Genomic DNA, 26,220 nt, shown 5'->3' on the forward strand with positions numbered 1-26,220 from the left:
TACCAGGCTCTGGCGTGCTACCAGGCTCTGGCTTGTTACCAAGTTATGGCTTGCTACCAGGCTCTGGCTTGCTTCCAGGCTCTGGCTTGCTACCAGGCTCTGGCTTGTTACCAGACTCTGGCATGCTACCAGGCTATGGCGTGCTACAAGTCTCTGGCGTATTACAAGGCTGTGGTGTGCTACCAGTCTCTGGCTTGCTACCAGGCTCTGGCGTGCTACCAGGCTCTGGCGTACTTCCAGGCTGTGGCGTGCTACAAGGCTCTGGCTTGCTACCAAGCTCTGGCGTGCTACCAGGCTCTGGCGTACTTCCAGGCTGTGGCGTGCTACAAGGCTCTGGCATGCTATAAGGCTCTGGCGTGCTAACAGGCTCTGGCGTGCTAACAGGCTCTGGCATGCTACAAAGCTCTGGCGTGCTACCAGGCTCTGACGTGCTACCAGGCTCTTGCGTACTACCAGACTCTGGCGTACTACCAGGCAGTGGCGCGCTACTAGGCTCTGGCGTACTACCAGGCTGTGGCGTACTACCAGGTCCCGGTGTGCTACCAGGCACTGGTGTGCTACCAGGCTCTGGCGTGTTACCAGGCTCTGGCGTGTTACCAGGCTCTGGCGTGTTACCAGGCTCTGGCATACTACCAGGCTGTGGCGTTCTACCAGGCTCCGGTGTGCTACCAGGCTCTGGTGAACTACCATGCTCTGGCGTGTTACCAGGCTCTGGCGTGTTACCAGACTCTTGCGTGTTACCAGGCTCTTGCGTGTTGCCAGGCTTTTGCGTGTTACCAGGATGTGGCGTGTTACCAGGCTCTGGCGTGTTACCAGGCTCTGGCGCACTACCAGGCTGTGGCGTACTACCAGGCTCCGGCGTACTACCAGGCTGTGGCGAACTACCAGGCTCCGGTGTGCTATCTGGCTCTGGCTTGCTACCGGGCTCTGGCGTGCTGCCGGGCTCTGGCGTGCTACCAGGCTCTGGCTTGCTACCAGGCTCTTGCGTACTACCAGGCTCTGGCGTACTACCAGGCTGTGGCGTGCTACCAGGCTCTGGCGTACTACCAGGCTATGGCATGCTACCAGGCTCGGGCGTGCTACCAGGCTCTGGCGTACCACCCGGCTCTGGCGTGCTACCAGGCTCTAGCGTGCTACCAGGCTCCGGTGTGCTACCAGGCTCTGGTGTGCTACCAGGCTCTGAGGTGCTACCAGGCTCTGGCGTGCTACCAGGCTGTGGTGTGCTAACAGGCTCTTGCATGCTACCAGGCTATGGCGTGCTACCAGGCTCTTGCGTACTTCCAGGCTCTGGCGTACTACAAGGCTGTGGCTAGCTACCAGGCTCTGGCGTACTACCAGGCTATGGCATGCTACCAGGCTCTTGCGTGCTACCAGGCTCTGGCGTACCACCCGGCTCTGGCGTGCTACCAGGCTGTGGCATGCTACCAAGCTCTGGTGTGCTACCAGGCTCTGGTGTGCTACCAGGCTCTGGTGTGCTACCTGGCTCTGGCGTGCTACCAGGCTGTGGTGTGCTACCAGGCTCTGGCTTGTTACCAGGTTATAGCTTGCTACCAGGCTCTGGCTTGCTTCCAGGCTCTGGCTTGCTACCAGGCTCTGGCGTGCTACAATGATCTGGCGTGTTACAATTCTCTAGCGTGATACTAAGCTCTGGCGTGCTACCAGGCTCTGGCGTGCTATCAACGCTATTGCGTAGTACCAGGCTGTGGCGTGCTACCAGGCTCTGGCGTGCTACCAGGCTCTGGCGTACTACCAGGCACTGGCGTGCTACCAGGCTCTGGCGTGCTACATTGCTCTGGCATGCTACAATGCTCTGGCGTGCTACATAGCTCTGTCGTGCTACCAGGCTCTGGCGTGCTACAAAGGTCCGGCGTACTAACAGGCTCTGTCGTGCTACAAGGCTCTGGCTTGCTACCAGGCTCTGGCTTGCTACCAGGCTCTGGCGTGCTACCAGGCTCTGGCGTGCTACCAGGCTCTGGCGTGCTACAATGATCTGGCGTGTTACAATGCTCTAGCGTGATACTTAGCTCTGGCGTGCTACCAAGCTCTGGCGTGCTATCAACGTCCGGCGTACTAACAGGCTCTGGCTTGCTACCAGGCTGTGGCGTACTACCAGGCTCTGGCTTGCTACCAGGCTGTGGAGTCCTACCCGGCTCTGGCGTGTTACCAGGCTCTGGCGTACTACCAGGCTCTGGCTTGCTACCAGGCTCTGGCTTGCTACCATGCTCTGGCTTGTTACCAGGCTCTGGCTTGCTTCCAGGCTTTGGCGTGCTACCAGACTCTGGCTTGTTACCAGGCTCTGGCTTGCTACCAGGCTATGGCGTGCTACCAGGCTCAGGCTTGCTACCGGGCTGTGGCGTGCTACCAGGCTGTGGAGTGCTACCAGGCTATGGCTTACAACCAGGCTGTGGCGTGCTACCAGGCTCTGGCTTGCTACCAGGCTCTGGCGTGCTACCAGGCTGTGGCGTGTTACCAGGCTCTGGCTTGCTACCAGGCTCTGGCGTGCTACCAGGCTATGGCGTGCTACAAGGCTCTGGCGTACTACCAGGCTTTGGCGTGCTACCAGGCTCTGGCTTGTTACTAGATTATGGCTTGCTTCCAGGCTCTGGCTTGTTACCAGGTTATGGCTTGCTACCAGGCTCTGGAGTGCTACTAGGCTATGGCTTGCTACAAGGCTCTGGCGTACTACCAGGCTCTGGCGTACTACCAGGCTCTGGCGTGCTACCAGGCTCTGGCTTGTTACTAGATTATGGCTTGCTACCAGGCTCTAGCTTGCTTCCAGGCACTGGCTTGCTACCAGGCTCTGGCGAGCTACCAGGCTCTGGCATGCTACCAGGCTCTGGCGTGTTACCAGACTCTGGCTTGCAACCAGGCTCTGGCTTGCTACCAGGCTCTGGCGTGCTACCAGGCTATGGCGTGCTACAAGGCTCTGGCGTACTACCAGGCTGTGGTGTGCTACCAGGCTCTGGCTTGCTACCAGGCTCTGGCTTGCTACCAGGCTCTGGCGTGTTACCAGGCTTTGACGTGTTACCAGGCTCTGGCGTGTTACCAGGCTGTGGCGTGCTACCTGGCTGTGGCGTGCTACCAGGCTATGGCTTGCTACCAGGCTCTGGCGTACTACCAGGCTCTGGCGTACTGCCAGGCTGTGGAGTGCTAACAGGCTATGGCTTACTACCAGGCTGTGGCGTGCTACCAGGCTCAGGCTTGCTACCAGGCTCTTGCTTGCTTCCAGGCTCTGGCGTGCTACAAGGCTCTGGCGTGCTACCAGGTTATGGCATGCTACCAGGCTCTGGCTTGTTACCAGGTTATGGCATGCTACCAGGCTCTGTCTTGCTACATGGCTCTGACTTGCTACCAGGCTCTGGCTTGCTACCAGGCTATGGCGTGCTACCAGGCTATGGCGTGCTACCAGGTTCTGGTGTGCTACCAGGCTCTGGCGTGCTGCCAGGCTATGGCGTGCTACCAGGATGTGGCGTGCTACCAGACTCTGGTGTGCTACCAGGCTCTGGCGTGCTGCCAGGCTATGGCGTGCTACCAGGCTGTGGCGTGCTACCTGGCTCTGGTGTGCTACCAGGCTCTGGCGTGCTACCAGGCTATGGCGTGCTACCAGGCTGTGGCTTGCTACTAGGCACGGGCGTGCTTAAAGGCTCTGCCGTGCTGCCAGGCTCTGGCGTGCTACCAGGCTGTGGCTTGCTACCAGGCTCTGGCGTTCTAAAAGGCTCTGCCGTGCTGCCAGGCTCTGGCGTGCTACCAGGCTGTTGCTTGCTACCAGACTCCTCGTGCTGCCAGGCTCTGGCGTGCTACCAGTCTTATGCATGGTACCAGGCTCTGACGTGCTACAAGTGTTTTATGACGTAAGCAATGTATGCAGTTGTATTAACAATGTATTATGTGTGCGCTGATGTTCGCATCGCTATGGTTAATTTTACTGCGGCGATAATTCAGAGTTCATTGGCCAGACCATATGTTTTGAATGTTCCTGAATAAGTATGATATTCATTTAAGTGACACAACAATTCTATAAGTATTTTGTATAACATGTTTATCATGTTAACAATTTTATTTTTTGAATAGCTTATTAATTGTGTAATGGAATTGACGTTGAAATTGTATGCATGTAAAACGGTATTTTTTCCTTTAACTATTCTTTTGGTATCGTTTTCAATTAAACTTTTATCATTTTTATCATAATTATGTTCCACTGAATGACATGGGTGTATATATTTGCGATATCGACATCTAATTTTAATTTTCTAAGAACACTTCATACTATATTTTCCATACACAACAATCCGCAATATGTAGTACCATACAGTTGAACAGTTTTAAGATCAATCAATACATTAAAAATTCGCCATACCTGTATGCTATTGAATACATATTTTTTCAAATATAGGGGCACATTTTTCCGTTTTATATGTATTAATTATAAACAAATCAAAATAAGTCGTCGTTTATAACGGCACATATATTATTAAATTTTAAGGCTTGATTTGTGTACAGCCTCTCTTAAGATTATTGGTTCCGTAAGTGGCCTTTTTGTAGCTGTCAGGAAAACATACATGCATGTAAATATTTTGATCAATAACAATGACTTGTGATTTTATTAGTGTGATTCCCGAAAGTGTTTGTTGAGTTTTAAAACAGCAAATAGTGATTTGTATGACTTTTAACACACTAAGCGTACACGTATTTTTTATCACAATAGCAAATCAGTATTAGGACTAGTTTGTGTATTTTCTTAACATGACAATTTGGGAAATACATTTGTACTTGATGTAAACAAAAGCACAACAGTTAAAAGGAATGTTAACAATTATTGAACGGTACTACAAAACTGTATTGATGCATCGTTTTCAGTTTATTCAGAAATAGTTAGGCAATGTGCCAATGAGTAAACAAAAGGTTGTAATGATTCAATAAACAATGTAACATATCTAATCGTATTATCAACATGGTGTCGATTTCATATAGACAAACATATGTAAAACATAAAAAAACATATATATTGTCTATTTTGCAGTTAATAATACAAATCAAACAATACAACGAAGTTTTCAATCGGAGCCGGGCGTGAAAAGCGAAATGTGTTCTATTTATAATACAACAAACAGTTAGTCATGATCGTTCTAATAACATTGTTCACTGTCCAACTCTTTTAAAATAAACATATCTAACTTTTTCACAATATTATTATGAGTTGAAACAATTCTATAAATATAATAAGGAATATTTAAAACATAATTAACTGAACTTACGTACCTCTTTCTACTATCACGATACACAGTACATTCATGAGTAAAATGATCTGCATCTTCGATAACATTAAAAACGCACCTGTCTCTTTCCGAATGGTATTGCTATTAGTTTATGCCATCGACCAACTGTTTACTCTAAGTCTATGTGCAGAGACTCATAGTCTTGAGCGGGCAAACTTGTGTTTGAGCCGCGCTCTGGGAAAACGGGTCTCTTTTTATGTGCGTAAAATGTCGCCCCATATTAGCCTGTACAGTTTACACTGGCTAATCAGGGACGACACATTCCGCTTTAATTGAATTATTCGTTAAAAGCACTTTTCTTCTTAACGAACATACACTTTTGACGGAAAGTAACATCCCTGATTAGCCTTTGCAGACGGCACAGGTTAATCTGGCAGAACACTTAACGCTGATGCATTCAGCAACGTTTTTCTAAGAGAGAGAGTCTCATATACCGTTATTTCTATAAAAAAAATTATAAAACATTTTTGCATGTTTGTCCTTTCACGTGTTTTGTTTCTGTTTTTCTGACACATGCGTATTAATGTTTGCCTTATTGCGAGTATGTGGGTGACGATGAGATGTACATGCTTTAGTCACACAAACACTTCTTGTTCTCGTCTGTTCTGTCCATACTTTACAAAATGTTTAAAGTGCTTACAGAAGATACTATTTACAAATAAATATGAAGTACGCAATATACATAGGAATGCACAATCACATAGACGTCATATATTAAGAGGAGCAACGAAATACCTCGGAGTGAAAACATGCTAGTAACTATATACTTAAGACGTTTAATTTAACGCAAAATAAAAACTCATTGTTTCGAACCAATTCCTTTACCATAATTTCATCCGTTATAACGAATTTCTATTTTCATTTTTCCGCTTCTGAAAATTACGCCATCTCGCAGTTAACTGTGAATAAATAACAATCTTAGAAAAAAACACTTACCATCACATAGTATGTGTTTTAGAGACAGATTTCCTATCATTATTTTGATGAAAATATATAGGTTCTGACAGACAAGGCAAAAGTTAAGGTTATAGAAAATTCTATAAATTAAGCATCTAATCTACAATTGGTCGTCAAAGTCCCAGTTAGAATATGTAATGCAGTCGTGAAGATTGTTTGTAGCTTGGAACAGCGCCTTCTTGAAAACGGAAATGACTTTAGAGCGGGATTCATGACTGCCGTCTGTTGTAGCGAAATATAAGGACAAGGCCCCGTGTTCACTGATGTCACTAAAGATAGAAAACATACATATATTTAAAATACTTACACAGAAATTGAACTTTCATTATTAACAACTAAACATTAGTCCAAAGAAAATATAAAATATGACGCTGGGTGAGCAGTGTAAACGAGCCTCGTTCTGGGAAAACTGGACTTAATGCATGTACGTTTAGTGTGGCCAAGATTAGCCTGTGCAGTCGGCACAGGTTAATCAGGGACGACACCTACCGCTTTTATGGATTTTCCGTTTCAAGCAAGTCTCTTCAAAACGAAAATAAGTCTATGCGCAATGTGTTTTCTTTAGAGTCCGCACAGGCTTATATTGGACGACATGCGTTACGCCCCAGTCCGCACAGGCTTATATTGGACGACATGCGTTACGCCCCGTCACAGTCCGCACAGTCTTATATTGGACGACATGCGTTACGCCCCGTCACAGTCCGCACAGGCTTATATTGGACGACATGCGTTATGCCCCGTTTTCCCAGAGCATGGCTCATATTTTTTACCACTGAAAAATAAATCTAAATAAATTAGTCAACAATATCCTTGATTGGAAGTATCTACTAGTAAACTGACCACTTGTAGCGTGTCAATCAATTAGTGAGGTGGTCAACTTTCAGTTTTCTGTCAACATGTAGGCTGTCCGGTTAGAGCAGTGGTTGATACACAGGCTTCTCACCTAGGTGCCTTTGGGTTCAACACATGCCAACACGAAATATGTTTCAGTTAAAACTTAATGGCTGGAAATTTGCAGCTATAATTGAAAAATTATTCCCAACTTTCGTGAGTGGCATAGTTAATTAGGTAAGAGTGCTTTCTCGGTCCGCGCATAATGCAGAATCGGGCGAGGAAGGACCTCGTGAACTTCGAAATTCACACCCACTGTCAATGTACTTACTTGTATTACAACGCTTAATGAATTCAAACGTTTGCATATTAGTCATCCAATTTATTTAAACATCTGCGATTTCTAATTCTTCTAACAACACTTAAATCCTCTGATAGTAAGTTTTCATCTTTTCTTAATTGTCATGATATTATTTGTCTCACTGAAACTTGAACACATAAAGACTCTTCTATAGATCTAAAAGGAGAAAGTAAACCTATTAACTCATACAGACGTTTGCAACACCAAAGAGCAAAACGCTCGAGTGGTGGAATTGTAATTTATCTTAAAGACTCTATTCAAAAAGGTGTCACATTCGTTAAAAATGATATTGATTGTATTGTTTGGCTTAAACTAGATAAGTTATTTTTTTAATATTGAATCTGATGTATATCTTTGTGTTGTATATATTGCGACCGAAAATTCCCCTGCTCATTCTTTGTATTCTTATGATATTTTTCAATGTATTGAACTTGATGTAAATTTTTATCAATCCAAAGGAAAAGTATTTCTCACCGGAGACACAAACTCGCGAACGGGAAATAAACCAGATTATACACCCTTTCAGTTATTAACTGATTATAATTACCTCCCCTGAATGACGTCATCCGGGGATACCCGATTATCGACTGTAAGCAAACAAAGAGATGTCTGTTTGACAATGTGTGTTTTCAACGGTGTAAATGGACTTAAAATATGAACGAAAAGGTTTGTACTGACCTTATTATTAATAATTTATTATTTTCTTATGCAATTTTGATATTCGGTTTATAATGCTGATAAAGCAGCGGTATTGTTTTTGTCTGTTATATGTTTTCGCGAGGACGAAACGTTCAAACGAAGGATTTTTTACTGAATTAAATCCTGTTCAGAAATGTTGATATAGATTAAATAGGTGGAAATATTGACTTGTTTTATCTAAGGACATTTCGTATTCGTCAAAGTATGAACACTCGTTGGCATTTATATTTTGAAGCAACTAAAGGACGCTCGTACTGGTCTTAGTCATACCGTGCTTTTGTACCAATTGACCATTTTTTTAAATTGAAAGCCAACGGCATCCAATGCAACATATGGTTTGTTAAAAAGCTATTTGTTTGATTAGAGCTTGTACTAAGCTATACCCGGCCTAATGTGTATTAATGTGTAAAGTACAATGAATCAGTTATCATGAATCTTATGAAACAGAATTTTGTTCAACAGATTAATGACCACGACTATGCTGTCCAGTTTTACACAGCAACACCAGTATTCGACTCAAAACCGGATGGAAAACAGATTCAAGACATTACTGTATCACTCGAGAAGAAGTTGAAGGTAAATTAAATTGTTTAGTCAATTGATTTGTTTAAATAACATTTGGGAATAAAACATTTATAGACATATAATAATTAATATCAATACAAATAAAATGAAATTCTTAACCAATAGGATAAAAACACATTTTATTATTTGTTAACCACGTTTGTGGACTTTGTTATACTGATTTTAATGATCCAAAATAATTGGTAAAGTTGTTATTCACTTGATTTTTTTTAATATTATTAGTTGATCTTCATAAAATTTCAGTCTAACAGGATCTGCTGTGTGCCCAAATGTCACACCACTGGCTAAGGATTGTTAGAAGGCCATGGAAAGCCCAGCTATCATGCATTTCCAGCTGAAGATGATCCAGTTCAAGCTGTTTGGTTGAATAAAATACGAAGAGATGAAGACAGACATTTTAAGGTCAGTTGTTAGTGGTTTCAGTAAAACTTTAAATGATTTTGTATAAAGAAAAATAAAACATGTAAAGTACTATACATTTTCATGTCAGAAAAATAGTGTTGATGTGATTAAAAAAAGCACACATATTTATTTAATTTTTTTTTTTCTTCCAGATAAGTCACAATACGGTTGTCTGTTTTCTCCATTTTGAACGTGACTGTCTTGATGAATCTGGATTTGCTAAGCGGAGGTATCTAAAACCAGGAGCCATCCCTACACTATTCGACTGCTGGAAGGACAAACCACATCTGTTGAAGCGAATTCAAGTGGAACGTGCAATTAACAAGATTAAAAGTTTTCACATATTTGATCAGGTCATTCTGGTTTCTCTGTTTGGGATAATTAATCAAATTTGGACAGTTTGCTCATTGCTCACTCTTTTCCAAGACCCAATTATACCATGTCCTGGTGTTTAACATACATACCATTTATATGAACATCTGTTGTTCGTGTACATCATACTACATGTAGGCTAATGAAAAACCATTGGCTGTTCATGTAATATTTGTACATTTTTTGGCTTTGTATAAAGTTTTTGATAATTATCTTGATATAAGCATTGATTTAGTTACAGATTAATGCTTAAAGAGTACTTAAAGCTACACACCTTGAAATAAAGTACATGTTCATATAGATGCAATTTGAAAGTGTGCAAAATTTTCATTAAATCTATAGTCTAGTTAGCAAGTAATTTATTATTTTTCAAACAGGAATAACTGCTTTTAAAACTGAAAGAAGGATTTCTATATTAAACACGATCATTTTTAACTTTTTAAAGCGCAAAAAAAGATGGCTTTCTACCTTGTTACCACCAGATATATTCTAGTTGGCATAATAAAATTAAATCTATAGCCTAGTTTAATAGCAAGTTATTTTTTTTTCAAACAGTACTGCTTTTAAAACCGAAAGTAGGATTTCCAGACGTACACATCCATTTCGACAAACGCGATTATTTTTAAGTTGTAAAGTGCAAAAAAGATGGATTTCTACCTTGTAACCACCAGATATATTCTAATTGGCATAGATAAAATATGTCACTCATACTTAAATTTACTATGCCAAATAAGGTGTGTGGCCTTTACATAAAAATTGTATATACATCTTTTTAATCATGTTTGTTAATTTGTTTTGATTGTATGACTACTGAATAAATAATTTTGTTAATAGAAATTTTAGGTTTTTTTGGGAAATATTAGGTAAAACTAAGAAAGTCCAATGCATATTGAGACAAATCAGTACTTAAGTTCGTTTCCTGGGAAGAACCATTACTGATTCTCAATGGGGATCGAAACTGGTTGCTCCAGATTGCTTAGCAGACACCATAGCAACTATTTCACTAAGACTCTGCTACAGATTTGCGTAATCCTTTGAGTAAAAACACTTTGTAATCAATGATATAAGCTTTATTACAACAGAAATAATGCAAGATAAGCACATTTGAGTAGCATAGTTCATCACAAAACAGTATGAAGTATCATTAATTGTAAGATTAATGATGAAGGCAACATGTGAAAGCTAGAAATCATAAACTAATTTAAGGAAACACAATCTGAAAATTACAAACATTCAGATACAGGTATTGCACCAAAATGAGCTGAGATCCTATGATTATATTGAATGAATAAATGTGATTTGAGGTGAATCTCACAAATACTGACACTAAAATAACACAAAATTGAATACTATCAAATATATTTTAGATTATTTCAATACTCTTTATTTCTGATTACCGGTTTTTCATGGAGCGGAAACACTTGCATCTAACAATTGTTGAACTGTTACGTTCAGATGTCCATGTGTCGAATACATAACCGTCATGAAAAAACACATAGCCTCGTTGAATAGGCTTTTCAACACCCAGTTATGAACCTTTACCAGAACTTTTGGTCCATTCCAGAATGTTCATGTACGAAAAGTCTTTGAAGATCGGTCTGGTGCTTTGGGTCCATGTGCATTCTTCCAAATTAAGATGTTCTTCCGCTGTTGACACTGTTGATTGTCCTTGACAGTTCATACAGGACGACTTCTGCTTAGCTGCAAATGGCTGGTCTGGATAAGGATCCACAATTAGGATGTTATCCTGGTTGTCACTGAATTTCTTTACCCTGGAAAATATATAAAAGTAAAGATTTAAACTTTGCAACAGAACATTAAGATTTAAGGTGTAACAAAAAAAGCACTACTCCAGAGTCTGTTTCAGATACTTGTTTTCCACCTAATAAACGCCACCCCTACCTTCTTTGTGACCAAAAAATGTATAAAGACAATTTAACTAGTGGCAACCAATTTCTAATGCAGACTTAAGAGAGTAATGTAACTTATTATGTCAGGGATTTTAATTGAAGCAGAAAGCTGTGTGCCACTATGCATGTTATATACATTGTAAAGTACTATATGCCGTGTGGTCGAGTCAGACTGACTAAACAGATAAAACTTATTTTTAACAGACTGGTTGACAGAAATATAGAAAAAAAATCACAACATGAATGTGCGTTTTTAATATAAAAAGCAGGCTTTTTCCTGGCCATTTTGGGAAAAAAGCAATTGCAGGATTGTGAATTTTTCGTGCCAAAAATCAACTGATTTGGGAAAAACTAATATAAAATAACCCTTCACAATCATTCAAATTAGATGAAAAATCATATTATTCATGGTAATGTACTTTGTTAGATGTCATTTACATATAATTGAGTTAAAATAATCATAACCTCTTCTTTCTTTTTTTATTGGGAATTATTTTTTTCAAATTACAATTTAGGTTAGGGAATGGGTCCGTTTAACTGACCCGTAGATACACCAGGAAAAGGCCTGAAAAGGCGATATAAAATAAGTACCTCAAGCAAAGTTCGGCTTTTGTCTCATTCGATTTCACAGCTTGTCCCCGGCATTTCAACCATATTCGCAACTCTGTAACTTTGCATCTTTCTGGTTGAAGTTGCGGTAAAACAGCGCCAGGGACATCCTTGGCATACAGCTACAAAAAATAAAAAGGCAGGTTTTAAGCATTATTGCTTCTTTAGAAAAAAATCATGTTACTTATACAACATACAAAATTCATCATATTATTTTTTTAGAAAATGGTTTGAAATAAATATGATCGATACTGAATGTAGTGTAAGTTACATGTTTTTTTTTTAAAGTGGCAATAATGCTTAAAACCTGACAGCTGAACTTGTATGCTTTCATGTTGGGTCTCTGTACCGAGTCAATATTTATTAGAGTGTATTTATGGTACATGACTATGTCGGATATATTCATGCCACCAATGTGTATGTATTTGCATAATTATATTAATAATAAACTTAGGAGTATTTATTATAGTGAATTCACATTTTAAACAAAAAAACAAACCTTATGACAATCACAGTCGTGTACTGTTGTACTTTCTTTTCTGTTACAGGATCTGGTTCAGCCATGGTACTTCACTGTTTCTGAACATAGCATATGGGATGATTCCTGAAAAAAACCCACATATAATGCTTTTTTTGCAGCTGATTTTTATATTATTTCAACACTTCAGTCAAACACTCAAAGAAACAAAGGATAGTTTCGGTTTTGAAAGTTTATAAATATAGAGATTTTGGTGTAAAAAACATGAAAGTTAAATGACCCATTCTCCTGATTGGTTTTCATTCACATTCTTCTACTTTCTAGTTCTATTTAAGAATAAAAAAAGCCCCGAAATCATATAATTCCTATGATAAAATCATGATTACAAATATAAACTTTCTGAAAATAACTCGTAATACGCTTTGCTTTCAAAATTTGGCATTTTTATACAATATTTACTTTTAGGTTCCAATCCAGGTGTAATGGTATATGTACGAACATGAAATGTGTCTTGACAAAACGGAATGTTTAATGCATTTTTTCTCACTTCATCGTACTTAAAAGTAAATATACAACAAGCGATAGCTTTAATATGCGTCAATAAAATAATTAAAATAAAACATGTGTGCAACTTACGCATATATTGTGCTAAAGACGTTGATTTCTTCAGCGACACAGTAAAATTTTATTTTCTCTGGCGAATTTCTATCCCCCGTTGACGTCACATCCGGCTAAGGGACACAACTCTAACACTAGTAAAAGCGAATAACTGAAAGGGTGTATATTGTAAATGATAGATATATGAACGATATTGATTTTGTTTCTGACACAGATATTGAAACCCTAATCCCACGATCAAATAGTTATCTTATCATAACATTGAAGATAACCAAAAGTTATCCGCTGGATAAGAGTTATCCAGATTTACATGTAAACAATTAACTGCTGGTAACGAACCGATTCGGAGACTACCTATTAGATATGTGCAAAGCTACTAATATTCGTGTAGTGAATGGGCGGTTAAATAACGACCATAACATAGGTAAGATAACGTGCTATGCACATAATGATGAAACCTAGTGGATCATGTATTAACTACGCGATCCAATCTCAATGATATTGTAAACTTTACCGTTAACGATTTTACTGAATTCTCTAATCATGCGCATATAACATTTGATCTCCGCACGAAGTACACGGTTTCAGCAAGTGAAACTTATCCTATTGTTTATTTTAAATGGAAACCTGGGAACAAATGTGACTTTGTACGAAATGTAACGTGCGATGTCCAAAATCTAGAACACACGCTTTTATCGCAAATCGATTTAAACTCTGATCCTGATATTCTATTTAGCGAATTTTCGAACTATTTAAATTCAAAAGGAGAAAAATATTTCAAGCACATTGTTAAACCTGAAAATAAAGGATTTATAGACTCTGATAGAAATAAGAAAAAATGGTTTAACGAAGAGTGTAAAAACAAACAATATCAATGTACAAGAGCTTTATACGAGTACAATTTAAATAAAAATGAACATACACGCGAGCAAATGATTGCATCGAAAAAGGATTACAAGTATACGTGTAGAAAAACGAAATTAAAATACAACAATGATGTAAGCAAACAAATGAATAGTATGAGATGTAAATAACCCCGCGAATTTTGGAAACTATTTAAACGTAAGACTACATCACAAAACGCAGATACGATATCGTTAATCGAATTTCACGATTATTTCAGTAAATTAGCAGACGAAGGTAACGTAAATATAACTTCGTTTGATGCCAATACTTTTTTACATGAATTTGATAATAGACTAAACACAGAACCTTCGTACCCCGAACTCGATAATCCAATATCGACAGAAGAAATTATTAAGGCAACGAAACGGTTGAAAAACAATAAAGCTCATGCTTGTGATAATACTTATTATATATGAATATTTAACTGAAACAATACATGTCATCGCCAGATCGTTAGGAATAAAATTATATTGTTTAACTACATACTTGATAAAAAGCGTTTTCCTCACAGCTTGGCATCCGGAATCATAGTTCCAATACACAAACGTGGAGACATATCAGACCCAATTAACTATCGAGGAATAACTTTAATAAGCTGTTTTGCAAAATTATTTACTAGCATATTAAATGAACGCCTTAAACAATGGGCAGAAACAAATGACATTCTGACGGATGCACAGTTCGGCTTTAAACCAAATTGTAGCACGATCGATGCAATATTTATTCTTAATGCACTAATAGAAACACAGTTTCAAAATAAAGATACGCTATTATGTTGTTATATTGATTACCGGAAGGCGTATGACGTCATCAATCGTGGTCAATTATGGAGTAAAATGATAAATGTGGGCATCGACGGTAAACTTTTCACACTTATTCGATCAATGTATGATGAAGTAAAATTACAGATCAAACACATGGGTAACTTATCAGACATATTTAATAGTAACGTCGGCCTATTTCAGGGGGAGATAACGTCGCCCGTATTGTTCTCTCTCTTTATTAACGACCTCAAATTCGATTTGCAAAATGGAATAAACGCCAGAATTACTCTAGATCAAATATCGATATATCTATTATTATTCGCTGACGACGCGGCTTTATTTTCTGAAACCCAGGAGGGTCTTCAAGAATCATTAAACAATTTAGAAACATACTGCGATAAGTGGAATTTAACGGTTAACATTGAAAAAACTAAGGTCATGGTATTTCGAAAAGGAAGTACACTCAGTAAAACATTGTAATGGACATATAAAGGTCAAGAAATAGAAATTGTTAATAATTTTAATTACCTGGGAATTGTCATGTCAAGCGGTGGATCATTTGTGCCCGCAACAAATACACTTTATGGCAAAGCTTTAAAAGCGATGCATTCTTTGTTCGCCTTAACAAAAGACATGGACGTACCTATAAATATCATGTTAAATTTATTTAACGCATATTTATCATCAATTCTAAACTATAACTGTGATGTTTGGGGATTTATCAAAGCAGAAAACATTGAGCGCGTCCATCGTAAATTTTGTAAAAGAATATAAAATGTAAAAATGTCAACAAACTCATTAGCGATTTATGTCGAAGTTGGTCAATTCCCCTTATATTTAGACAGATATGTCAGAATCGTCAAATACTTTTTGAAATTATATACTGTAAAGCAGGGTAACTGTATACTAAAACAAATTGTTCTATCACAGAGATTAGAAATCGAACGCAAACACAACACAAACAATTGGTCATCAAAAGTACGGGATATTCTTAACCAAACCGGTTTTAACGATGTATGGTTATTCCCCGAATCTGTAAATTCTCTAATCAATTTATCCCGTTACTTAAAAACAGATTACGAGACCAATATATCACTAATTGAAATATAAGTGTCACATCGTCTAGTTCAATGATGTTATATAAGGAATTGAAACCAGAATTCGAAAGATCGGCCTATCTCGATATTGTTGAAAATAAAAAACATAGGAACATTATTACTAAATTAAGTTTGTCGTCCCACAATTATTTATTGAAACGGGTAGACACCAAAACATTGTTAGAGATCAACGTCAATGTGTTTTATGCAACCTTAATTATATCGAGGATGAGTATCACTTTGTTCTTAAATGCCCTTACTATGCCGATGTTAGGAAAACATAAATTCCAAAGTATTATAGATTTCGTCCAAATATGTTTAAGTTTATCGAACTACTTAATAGTTCAAAGAAAAAGGTGCTGAGAAAACTAGCCATGTTTTGTGTTAAAGGCTTTGAAATGCGAGAAAATGTATTATATATGTAGTATAAATTATATATCTTCCATAAAGCTAATAAGCTTAGAATAATGTAATACTTGTTGCAATCATTAAACAACGTTTTTTATATTATGTGGTCACTGAGTATTTACCTCTTCCATGTGACATTCACACTTAAACATGTTGTATTTAATTTGTTTTTGAAACGATCTTTCTTTGAAATGATGTATGTTTTGAATATAATTGAAACGCATGCTGTTATTGAATATGTATGTTTATGACGATGAGCTGTATATATGCTTAAGTCAAAATAAACCATTCTGTTATGTTCTTATTATATTGAATCAATCTTCAACAACAGCCCTAACCATTCGTTGAATATATTCTTGATAATTTTATTGACAGTATTATGGCCCCTTTAAAAAACTGCATGGAGAAGCAAACTGTTATCTTGTATTTTTGCAACAGGTCAATTTTGTATGAATTTCGGAACTCAAATTGGAAGACTTACGGATTGGTTTCCACGACAACCAACGCGTTATCGTCGCTCCCCCGCTCCGTCACCCGTCCCAGAGTCGTGAGGGGCAGCCTCAATTGACCGAGGGTGGGGACCACGGCGCTGAACGGCACCACGGGCGTGCATGCCCGGTCCACGTCAGAGGTGAAGGTCATCTCCATGGCGACCGCGGATACTTCCACAGTGTAGATTCCTAGCGCTAGGTTGAGTCGCGTGGTGTCCGCATTCGGAACAAGGCGAAGGAATAGTTTTTCTGAATAGGAATGTAGAAAACAAACGTTATTTGGAAGTGTTCGTTTTCATGAGCCATATTGATGTACAACTGTGATTTTTGTCCAAATATGATAATTCGTGTAATGATAAATGCAGACAATAGTCATTTGCATGTATATAAATTTGCCACGTTTCGAGAAATTCGGCTTTAAAGCACGTGCGCAGCTTGGTCTGCGTTGTCAGCATAGACTAATAAACACAGCACTTTCCGCTTTTATGGAATGTTTCGTCTCTTCCAAAAGAAAACCCAGTAAAGACGGAAAATGTCGTCCCTCGGTTAACATTTTACGCAAATGCATCAAGCCCGGTTTTCCCAGAGCCCGTCTCAAATAAATGAACAGAGAGTTAATGTGTGTGGCATCAAGATATAATATGGTATGGCTTATTAAAAGTGGCGAACCAGGCGTCTAATTAAAATTTCTTTCCCCCACAAACAGTACGTTTAAATGGAACAAAACAGTAAGCAATCTAAATCAATTTCCTCCCAGTTGATATAAGATAACTACCATTAATACAAGTAGACTAAGTACAAAACCAATGCACACACATCGGCAGGTTTGATTCCCGTTTTTGTTTGTTTGTAGTGTTGTTTTTAATTCTGCCAAAGTGTTTATACACGTTCAGGTATACCGGGTAATATACGTGTTGGGTAACACGAGTTGTAATTTTACAATGGCCATTTCTAAAATAAACTGTTTTGTATGACAAACATAACTCATTCACGAATTTAAATATTACATTTATTAAAATTAGACAAAATATTCGAAATTTTTAGTACCCAGCGAATGTTTCGGCATTCATCTCTGTTTAAAATATAACTGATTTCGTCAGCTTTCTTGAACTTGAAGTAACTTTTCTTAAAGGGGCTTTTTCACAGATTTTGGTTGTATTGAAGTGTCGCGCTCATACAATTAAAGATGTATTTTATACTTTATATATGCAATTCACGAAGCATCACAAAACATAACTTTCCAAATTATTCAAACGTTTCGTGTTGCAACGCTTCATAATGATAATTCATAAACAACGCTAAATGTTCAGTATGAATCTACGTCATTAGTGGTGTTTCGCTCCCTGATTTATAATGTTGTTATATTTTTGAATGTGTGACATAAAGTTAGCAAAATATCATTTCCACAATACGTAAAAAAAATGACTTCGAGTGACATTTTTTCATGTTGTCTTTAGAATAAACAAAAATCGGTAGACGAAACCATTTGTAACTGCACATCGACTAAATAATAAAAATAAAACATCGATACGCCTTTATCAATAACAAGAGCACCGCCTTGCGGGTGTAGACTGCTCATCTATTTTCTTTTTAAAGGTGAAGGGACTCTCAATTTCAATCACAAAGGAGGGAGGGATGGAGTGAAGAGGGGTGTGTAGTGTGGGGGTGTGGTCATTTATTACATTATCTTCCAAAAATACGGAAAAAAATGCAAAAAAAAATCGGGGGTGGGGGGGGGGGTGAGGGGGGGTGGGTGGTGGGGGGAGGTGATTCTTGGATGCGATGGTTGGACGGTATTTCAAAAATAAAATAATAAAAATAAATATTTGTGTTTTTTCACCGTTTCCAAAAAAAATTTGGGGGGGGGGGGGATGGGGTGGGGGGGGGGGGGGGTATAGTGTGAGGGTGTGGTGGTCATTTGTGAGATGATCTTAAAAAAAAATGGGGGGGGCGTGGGGGATGGTTTGGGTGGAGTCTATTGTGGTATGTCAGGTAAGAGTTGTTTTGTCAAAGTTACAATCAAATCTAATCATAAATAAAAAAAGTTATGGCAGTTTTAGCAAAATTTAATAATTTGACCTTGAGAGTCAAGGTCATTCAAAGGTCAAGGTAAAATTCAACTTGTCAGGTACAGTAACATCATGATAGCATGAAAGCATTTGAAGTTTGAAAGCAATAGCCTTGATACTTTAGAAGTAAAGTGGATCGAAACACAAAATTTAACCATATATTCAAAGTTACTAAGTCAAAAAAGGGCCATAATTCTGTAAATATGACAACCAGAGTTATGCAACTTGTCCTTTTACTGTCCCCTTATGATAGTTTGCGAGTGTTCCAGGTATGAAAGCAATATCTATGATACTTTAGGGGTACAGTGGACCAAAACACAAAACTTAACCAAATTTTCAATTTTCTAAGTATAAAGGGCCCATAATTCTGTCCAAATGCCAGTCAGAGTTACATCACTTTGCCTGCACAGTCCCCTTATGATAGTTAATAAGTGTTGCAAGTATGAAAGCAATAGCTTTGATACTGTAGGAATAAAGCGGACCCAAACACAAAACTTTACCAAATTTTCAATTTTTTAAGTATAAAAAGGGCACATAATTCTGTCAAAATGCCAGTCAGAGTTACATAACTTTGTCTGCACAGTTCCCTTATGATAGTTAGTAAGTGTTGCAAGTATGAAAGCAATAGCTTTGATACTAAAGGAATAAAATGGACCTTAACACAAAACTTAACCAAAATTTTCAATTTTCTAAGTATAAAAAGGGCACATAATTCTGTCAAAATGCACGCCAGAGTTATCTAACTTTACCTGCCCAGTCCCCTAATGATAGTTAGTAAGTGTACCAAGTTTGAATGCAATAGCATTGATACTTTCTAAGAAAAGTGGACCTAAACGCAAAACTTAACCGGACGCCGACGCAGACGCCGACGCCAAGGTGATGACAATAGCTCATAATTTTTTTAATATATGAGCTAAAAATAACATTACTAGTTTCAGCTATATTCTCCCGTGGAAAAAGAGCCTTCCGGAATGCCCAGATCCACTTCCGGCTAACCATAGATGTTTCCCCTGACAACACAATAATCGGAGCGCCACCGGAAACGATGTGAAACGCATGCGCGTGGGTTTTTGATGGGACCATTGTCACCTCTGTTATATCTTTCAATTCGAAGTCCTCAAACTTCGTCGACTTCGTGGTATTTTTCTCGTATATGCTAAGGTAATGGACGCCATTTTGTAGAACCAGCTCTACCGTTTGCGTCCGCCAAGGCTGTAACAAAAGTATTTGAGCCTCGGTCATCCAGTTTAGGGCGAAAGAGTCGTCCTGATAAGCATGTGCGGACAGCACGGACTAATCTGGGACGACACTTTACGCACATAGATTAAATCCCGTTTGCTCAGAGCGAAGTTAATTTCTATGCGACGGCGTTAGAAATTCTACAGTGTGCTACATGTTCATGAAGGTGGTCATTGCACGATTATCACCGGAAGGTGTCCATGATGCAATGAGGGCCGAAAGCCAAAGCTAAAACCAAAGCCTTAGATAACATACAAACTGTTAGTTTAACAGCTTAAACTGACAATCTACTAAGTATAAACCGTAGATAGTACAATTTAAACATACAATCAACGACAGTCAGCGTTTTGGAAGTTTGTCTTAAAAATAAATTACATTCCTTAATCATACTATAAACATATAAGCCTCTTTCTGAAAAAAAACTTGTCTTAATGCTTGTGCATTATGTGGCATCTCAGATTTGCCTGTACAATTCGCACAGGCTAATCAGGGACGACACTTAACGCTCTTATGGATTTTTTTTTATAGGACGTCTCTTTTAAACGAAAAACAAATGTGTACGGAAAGTTTCAACGCTGATAAGCCTGTGCGGACTGCATAGGCTAATCTTGGACGACATTATACGCACATGCATCAAGACCAGTTTTTACAGAATGCGGCTCTTTTGTTAGGCGCCAAGTTGCTCTTACATTGGGACGCCATCCACGTATAAACGTCGACGGCGACTTGACGTCGAGGTCTCCGCTTAGGATGACCTGCCGACCGACCATTTAACCTGCAAAGAGAAACTTTTATTTTACATCGTTTTATCTGTGCAGACGATGGCTCAAAGTCGCAGGTACCGACAATACAACTTGTTTGTACCGACGAGCCAAACAATTCCTTAAATGTGTCTTGTTCTGTGAAAATTATGCATAATGCATGTGCGTAATAATCCACACAGTCCGCACAGGCTAATCAGGGACGACACTTTCCGTGTTAATGGTATTTTTCGTTTAAAGGGAGTCCCTTTTTACCGAAAATCTCGTTTATGCGGAAAGTGCGGACTGCAAAGGCTAATCTGGGACGACACTTTACGCACATGAATTATGCCCAGTTTTCTCAGAACAAGACACATATTATCGTGTCCCCGCACCAGTTATACATACAGATATGATACAAACAACTATGGTTTGAATGCGTTACCGCTACGATTTTTTACGATGGATTTCGTATCAAGTTAGATAAGCCATAAGCATATATTAAGCCCAGTTTTCTCAGAACAAGACACATATTATCGTGTCCCCGCACCAGTTATACATACAGATATAATACGAACAACTATGGTTTGAATGCGTTACCGCTACGATTTTTTACGATGGATTTCGTATCAAGTAAGATAAGCCATAAGCATATAATTATTATCATGCTTTACCACTTCTACGTGATATGCGTAGCAAAAAGCTAAAAGTTCGTACAAACTTTGAGATAATCCGTACAGGCAACGCGACTTAATCGTCTTTTTTTCGTGGCTCATCGATACGTTTAGGAACATTCGTGGTTAAATGTCTTTTACGAAACACTACGAAAGCGATTTCCAACCGTGAGATCGTTAGATACAAATCAATAACACAGTTGTTATATTCATGACATTAAAAACTAAACATTATCATCAGAAAACTAGAATGTCCAATATTTTATTTAAGTGTTTAATGATCAATCGAAACGCCAATTAAATATATATCACGCACTACAGTAAACATTTATTAAACTTACCGTTATAACATAACCGACTATACGTTAATCGTTTTGACATCAGTAATGGAAATATACAATACCCACACTCAAAAACAAACACTGTTGCTAGAAACGTCAACAAAACATCCAAACACGGTCCCATCAACACAGTTTCCTATGCTAGATAAGCTGCCGTAAATATTTATTTAAAATTCTAGTATGATCCATTTACAAGTATACCCACTACAAATATGCGGATTATAAATAGACATAAGACTGGACATGCTTCGATTCGTCTATTGATTAAAAATTCAATAGAGAAGAGTGAAATTGTTCTAGTTATTGATTTCAAAACTTTAAACAGTCAAGGGAGACAATGTCTGATAGCTCAAGATTATAAACATTAAAAAGATCTGTCCCAACACGATGCGCACGATTTCTTCTGATTTTATAGGATTATGTTGTTTTTTTCTGTCACTCACCTTAATATTAGGAGTTTACTATATGTAGTACTTAAATAGCATTTGTGAAATAAATATGAACTGTTATCAATAAGAGCGATGTTTATTCATTAGCTTAGGCGAATATAATTAAATGTATATGAGAAGTCTTTATATAAATTATACTTACACACAAAATTAAAGCTAACTACCTCACTCTAAACTATAGTTATTTAGACATAGTTGGTTTCCTTTTTGTAGGAACAGTATTGTTGACCAAAATGTTAAATTACAGGTCATGTTTATGTGGATTATTATGCGACCATGCATAATGGTCCCCAAATATGTGAACAGTTTCAATTGAATATCTGAAGTAGTTAATACATAAACCAGTGGTGCACGGAATCATCTTTTTCATTATACTTTTCACCTTGCAAGCTTTTTATAGGTCGTGGTGGCATAATCGTGCTAAAAGTTGGATCACATGTACGTGCCTTTTCATAAAGAACATACACACATGTGTTAAGTGTTATTTGAATATGTTGAAGATATACAGATATATTTTCTAATTACAAAAGGGGCATAATTCTACTAAATTGCATGTACGAGTCTTGGTACTTGATGAGTGACCTGACATAATGACCCAATCAACATGTGTAAAGTTTCCATTGAATCCCTGTAGTGGAAACAAAAAATTATATGGAGATTAGCATCACAAAGACTCTTGAGGTAGGAGTTTAGCTCTGAAGACTGTTGAGGTAGGAGTTTAGCTCGACTATTTGGTGTATAGTATATGGTTTTCATCCATCAATTATATTATACCGGACACTAGTCTGCCACCGTTTATGCCAGCAATATGTAACATAGTTGAAGGTTGAATTTAAATCAAAATCGGAATGATCATACCTTTGCGCACGTTTGAGATTTTTATAAAATAGTTACCAAACATGACAATAACAATAAGCCAGTTTGTCATCCAATCAGCTTTCATTCTTTAAAACTAATTTTTGAAATTATAAACAGAATGTATTTATGATTTTAAATACGAATATTATTCTTGACTGAAAGCAAGTAATTCACTGTTTTAAAAACAGTGAAATTACCTCTTTAATGCTGTCCTAACTGGGTTATTTTAAAAGATAGACAGAGACTTACAAATAAAACATACTTCAACTTAACAAGCTAAATAACCGTGTACATTATGGCACAAAAATAATTGGTAAAATCAATAATTTTATTAAACATAAGTAATATTATCAAAACAATGTCGACAAATTGACAACAAAATAAGGTTCAGCTAATGCGTGCAAAGCATATTCAAAGAATACAAATAAAATAAGTGCTTTGTCACAGACAAAGCAGCAGTCCGCTACCAGATAAATATTGTGATAAGAGGCAGATGAAATACTATTTGGTTTGGTTTTCTCTCATGTCCGTTACCATAGCAACAATATGGTAGTCTGCAAAGGCTAATCTTGGACAACCCAGTCTTTACTGTGATTGTGATTAAGAGACTTCCTTTAAACTAATAATTCCATAAAATACGAAATCGTCCTCACAGAGATAAGCATTTGTGGACTGCGAAGACCAATCTGAGACAACACTTTAGGCGCATTCAATAGGCATGGTTTCCCTAGAGACCAGCTCAAATGTCAATGTATGTACATGTATTTTCCTTACTCATAAGAATTTAAGTTAAGCCATGGTATATATTTTTGTTAATTCCCTCATATTTAATGTCACATTGAATACATGTTTGCACAACTTAAATAATCATATGACCATACAGGTAGTATGCCTTAGAATTTAAGATAAGAACCACATGATGCGTAAATGGGTCTGATGTCATATGTGGCCAGCGTAGCTTCAGCCCAGCCTGCGCATTCACACAGTCTGGAGCTTCTCTGTCCGCTAATGAGACCACAAGACAGTGCATAAATTTATAGTGGTCAGGGTAGCTCCTGTTCAGACTGTGTCATTGCCCAGGCTGGGCTGGAGCTACTCTGGCCACATATGACATCAGACCCATTTACGCATCATGCGGTACTTATCTTAAATTCTAAAAAGATTAAAAAAATGTGCTTACTAACTTTTCTATTCTATATCTGGTCAAATTTGATAAAATATGGCATACAAAAAACTGTTATAAAATATGGCATGCATTAACGACCTATGTCAGATCGTTTTGATCGAACTCTTTTTCAACTACAAATACTTCTAATTTTATGAAAACATGCTAATTAACCTAAAAAGCTGATAACTAATGGGATGTCATTTGAGGTTTCGCAAAATTAATAACATGCTTATAATCAGTAAAGAAAAAAGGAGCAAACAAAAATTCACGACATGTTATTGAAAATATATTCAAATTAAAACGAATGTTGATTACAAATAATTGGGATGGCTGTTCACTAGAAACAATGAACAGCATGTGACAAATATCCTTTTTTATTTAAATTAATCAAGTATTAATATCAGAGATGGCTATATTTCAGTTTTGTATATATAACAATGAACTGGAATTGTTCAATTTATATGCATAAACTTTCTGTTGTGTGCTGCTATTAACATTTTGTGATTGATGTGAGACATTATATCTTACAACAAAATCCTTGTCCATACAAAAACACAATGTATCAACCAAGAAACTTTGTACATATATGAACTATCAATATACATGTAGTTGGACAAGTATACAAGCTTAAACATGACATGGAAAAAAAGTAAAAAGAAAATCAGTTACAAAACTAATTACAGCAAAATACGCACTCATTTTAGATTAAAACTCACAACATAAAGGTAGTTTAAGATCTTAGGACCAACATAAGTATTACCATATATCAACAAAACTATAAATTACTGGTTTAAGCTAAATAAGATAATAAGATCAAATTAATTTATTTGACTTTTTGTCAATAAAGACTTATAATTTTATTATAGTTTAAAGACAATCAATTTTTACAAACATGTATTTGTACGAGGATTAAGTACAATAAATTAAACTGATACTTTAATTCATTGACATTTACTGGTGGTTTTTATAATATAATAATATACAATTACACGAATAACCCAATGTCAAGAAAAATTTACTGTTTAAACAGTACAGACGTTTGATTCATTTCATGTTATGTTTTATACATAATCTATATGTAAGTATATTATAATATGAAAATATAAGTTCAGAATGTGTAATCCTTGCTTCTTTACATCGAAAGTTATTTAAGGTTTAACACAACTAAAAAAGAAATGCATCAAAACTGAGTCTAGTTCAATACCTTGGTAAAAACAAATTGACAAGCAACCTCACCAAAAATGGGATTACACAGATAAAATAGTAAATGTCGAAGATATGTTAAACACTTAATTTTATAAAGTGACCATATATCAATTCAGAAATTTCAGATAAATACAAAGAAAAATCTGAGTATCATATAATGAAAAAAAAACAACACATTAAGCTCTCTGTAAAAAAAGTATGAACTTTGATTGTTTCATTTAAGCTGCTTCATGTGAAAATAGGTTTTTTACCAGATGCAGTCAGCATAGCTCCAGGCTAGTCTGTGCATTGGCACAGTCTTGTTAGGCACTACCCTGTCTGCTATAAAATCAAGCAAGGTTTTGTTGTCACATTAGCAGACACGGTAGCTCCTGCAAATGCCCAGTCTGGTCTGGAGCTACGCCGGCCGAATCTGGCATAAGACCCATTTCCACATTACGCTGCTCATTCGTTTTGAATCAGCAAAACACCAGACAATATACAAGGAACACTACATATACTAAATGCATAAGCACTTTCTAGTCATTTGGTCATGTGACGCTATAAGACCGTTGGGGCGGAGGTTTTGTTGCACAGCAGGACGACTTTTTCCTTCGATCCTCCGTTATGCGATGGGAATTACGCAGGTGAATGTTGGAGGCCATGCTGTCGCTGTACATGAGCATATCATTTGCTGGTAGTCTGCGTGCTGGAATGCACAGGAAAACACATG

At 37.8% G+C, this 26,220-nt stretch overlaps 3 protein-coding genes and 2 long non-coding RNA genes across 6 annotated transcripts in view; 2 read left to right on the top strand and 3 right to left on the bottom strand.

Annotated features, from left to right (window-relative positions):
• Window positions 1–1,682: 1,682 nt before the first annotated feature.
• Window positions 1,683–2,221, bottom strand: LOC127846076 (anti-sigma-I factor RsgI2-like). Its single transcript, XM_052377255.1, has 2 exons — window positions 2,165–2,221; window positions 1,683–2,132 (listed from the first exon to the last, which is right to left on the bottom strand). Exons 1-2 carry the CDS (start codon window positions 2,219–2,221, stop codon window positions 1,683–1,685), a joined length of 507 nt encoding a protein of 168 aa, XP_052233215.1.
• Window positions 2,222–2,746: 525 nt separating this feature from the next.
• On the top strand, window positions 2,747–3,154 carry LOC127846077 (uncharacterized). The gene has a single exon (XM_052377256.1). The coding sequence runs from the start codon at window positions 2,747–2,749 to the stop codon at window positions 3,152–3,154; it is 408 nt and encodes a 135-aa protein (XP_052233216.1).
• Window positions 3,155–5,723: 2,569 nt separating this feature from the next.
• LOC127844424 (ras-related protein Rab-31-like) overlaps window positions 5,724–26,220 on the bottom strand; it is a 34,041-nt gene continuing 13,544 nt past the window's right edge. The window contains exons 8-12 of one of the 2 annotated variants that reach the window (XM_052374636.1): window positions 21,828–26,196; window positions 20,762–20,847; window positions 19,763–20,045; window positions 16,755–17,013; window positions 5,724–6,502 (exon numbers count right to left, since the gene is read on the bottom strand). In XM_052374636.1, coding sequence (XP_052230596.1) covers window positions 26,039–26,196 — 158 coding nt within the window. In that variant the 3' untranslated portion in view covers window positions 5,724–6,502; window positions 16,755–17,013; window positions 19,763–20,045; window positions 20,762–20,847; window positions 21,828–26,038. Of the gene's footprint in view, window positions 6,503–16,754; window positions 17,014–19,762; window positions 20,046–20,761; window positions 20,848–21,827; window positions 26,197–26,220 lie in introns of those variants that run through there. The other variant, XM_052374635.1, reaches the window with a different exon arrangement.
• Window positions 7,942–9,833, top strand: LOC127844430 (uncharacterized). Its single transcript, XR_008032727.1, has 4 exons — window positions 7,942–8,091; window positions 8,587–8,700; window positions 8,953–9,111; window positions 9,264–9,833. It is a non-coding gene; the product is annotated as an uncharacterized LOC127844430 (long non-coding RNA).
• On the bottom strand, window positions 10,855–12,596 carry LOC127844432 (uncharacterized). The gene is made up of 3 exons (XR_008032729.1): window positions 12,502–12,596; window positions 11,985–12,124; window positions 10,855–11,255 (listed from the first exon to the last, which is right to left on the bottom strand). It is a non-coding gene; the product is annotated as an uncharacterized LOC127844432 (long non-coding RNA).

The sequence above is a fragment of the Dreissena polymorpha genome, chromosome 9 (assembly GCF_020536995.1).
Source record: "Dreissena polymorpha isolate Duluth1 chromosome 9, UMN_Dpol_1.0, whole genome shotgun sequence".
NCBI classification, from domain to species: Eukaryota; Metazoa; Mollusca; class Bivalvia; order Myida; family Dreissenidae; genus Dreissena; species Dreissena polymorpha.

Bases quoted from the DNA above. Each gene is read 5' to 3' on its own strand.
- LOC127846076 (XM_052377255.1), bottom strand. From the start codon at position 2,221: ATGGTAGCAAGCCAGAGCCTGGTAGCAAGCCAGAGCCTGGTAGTACGC. The intron at 2,133-2,164 runs GTAACACGCCAG...AGGACTCCACAG, and splicing joins TGGTAGTACGCCAGAGCCTG to CCTGGTAGCAAGCCAGAGCC.
- LOC127846077 (XM_052377256.1), top strand. From the start codon at position 2,747: ATGGCTTGCTACCAGGCTCTAGCTTGCTTCCAGGCACTGGCTTGCTAC.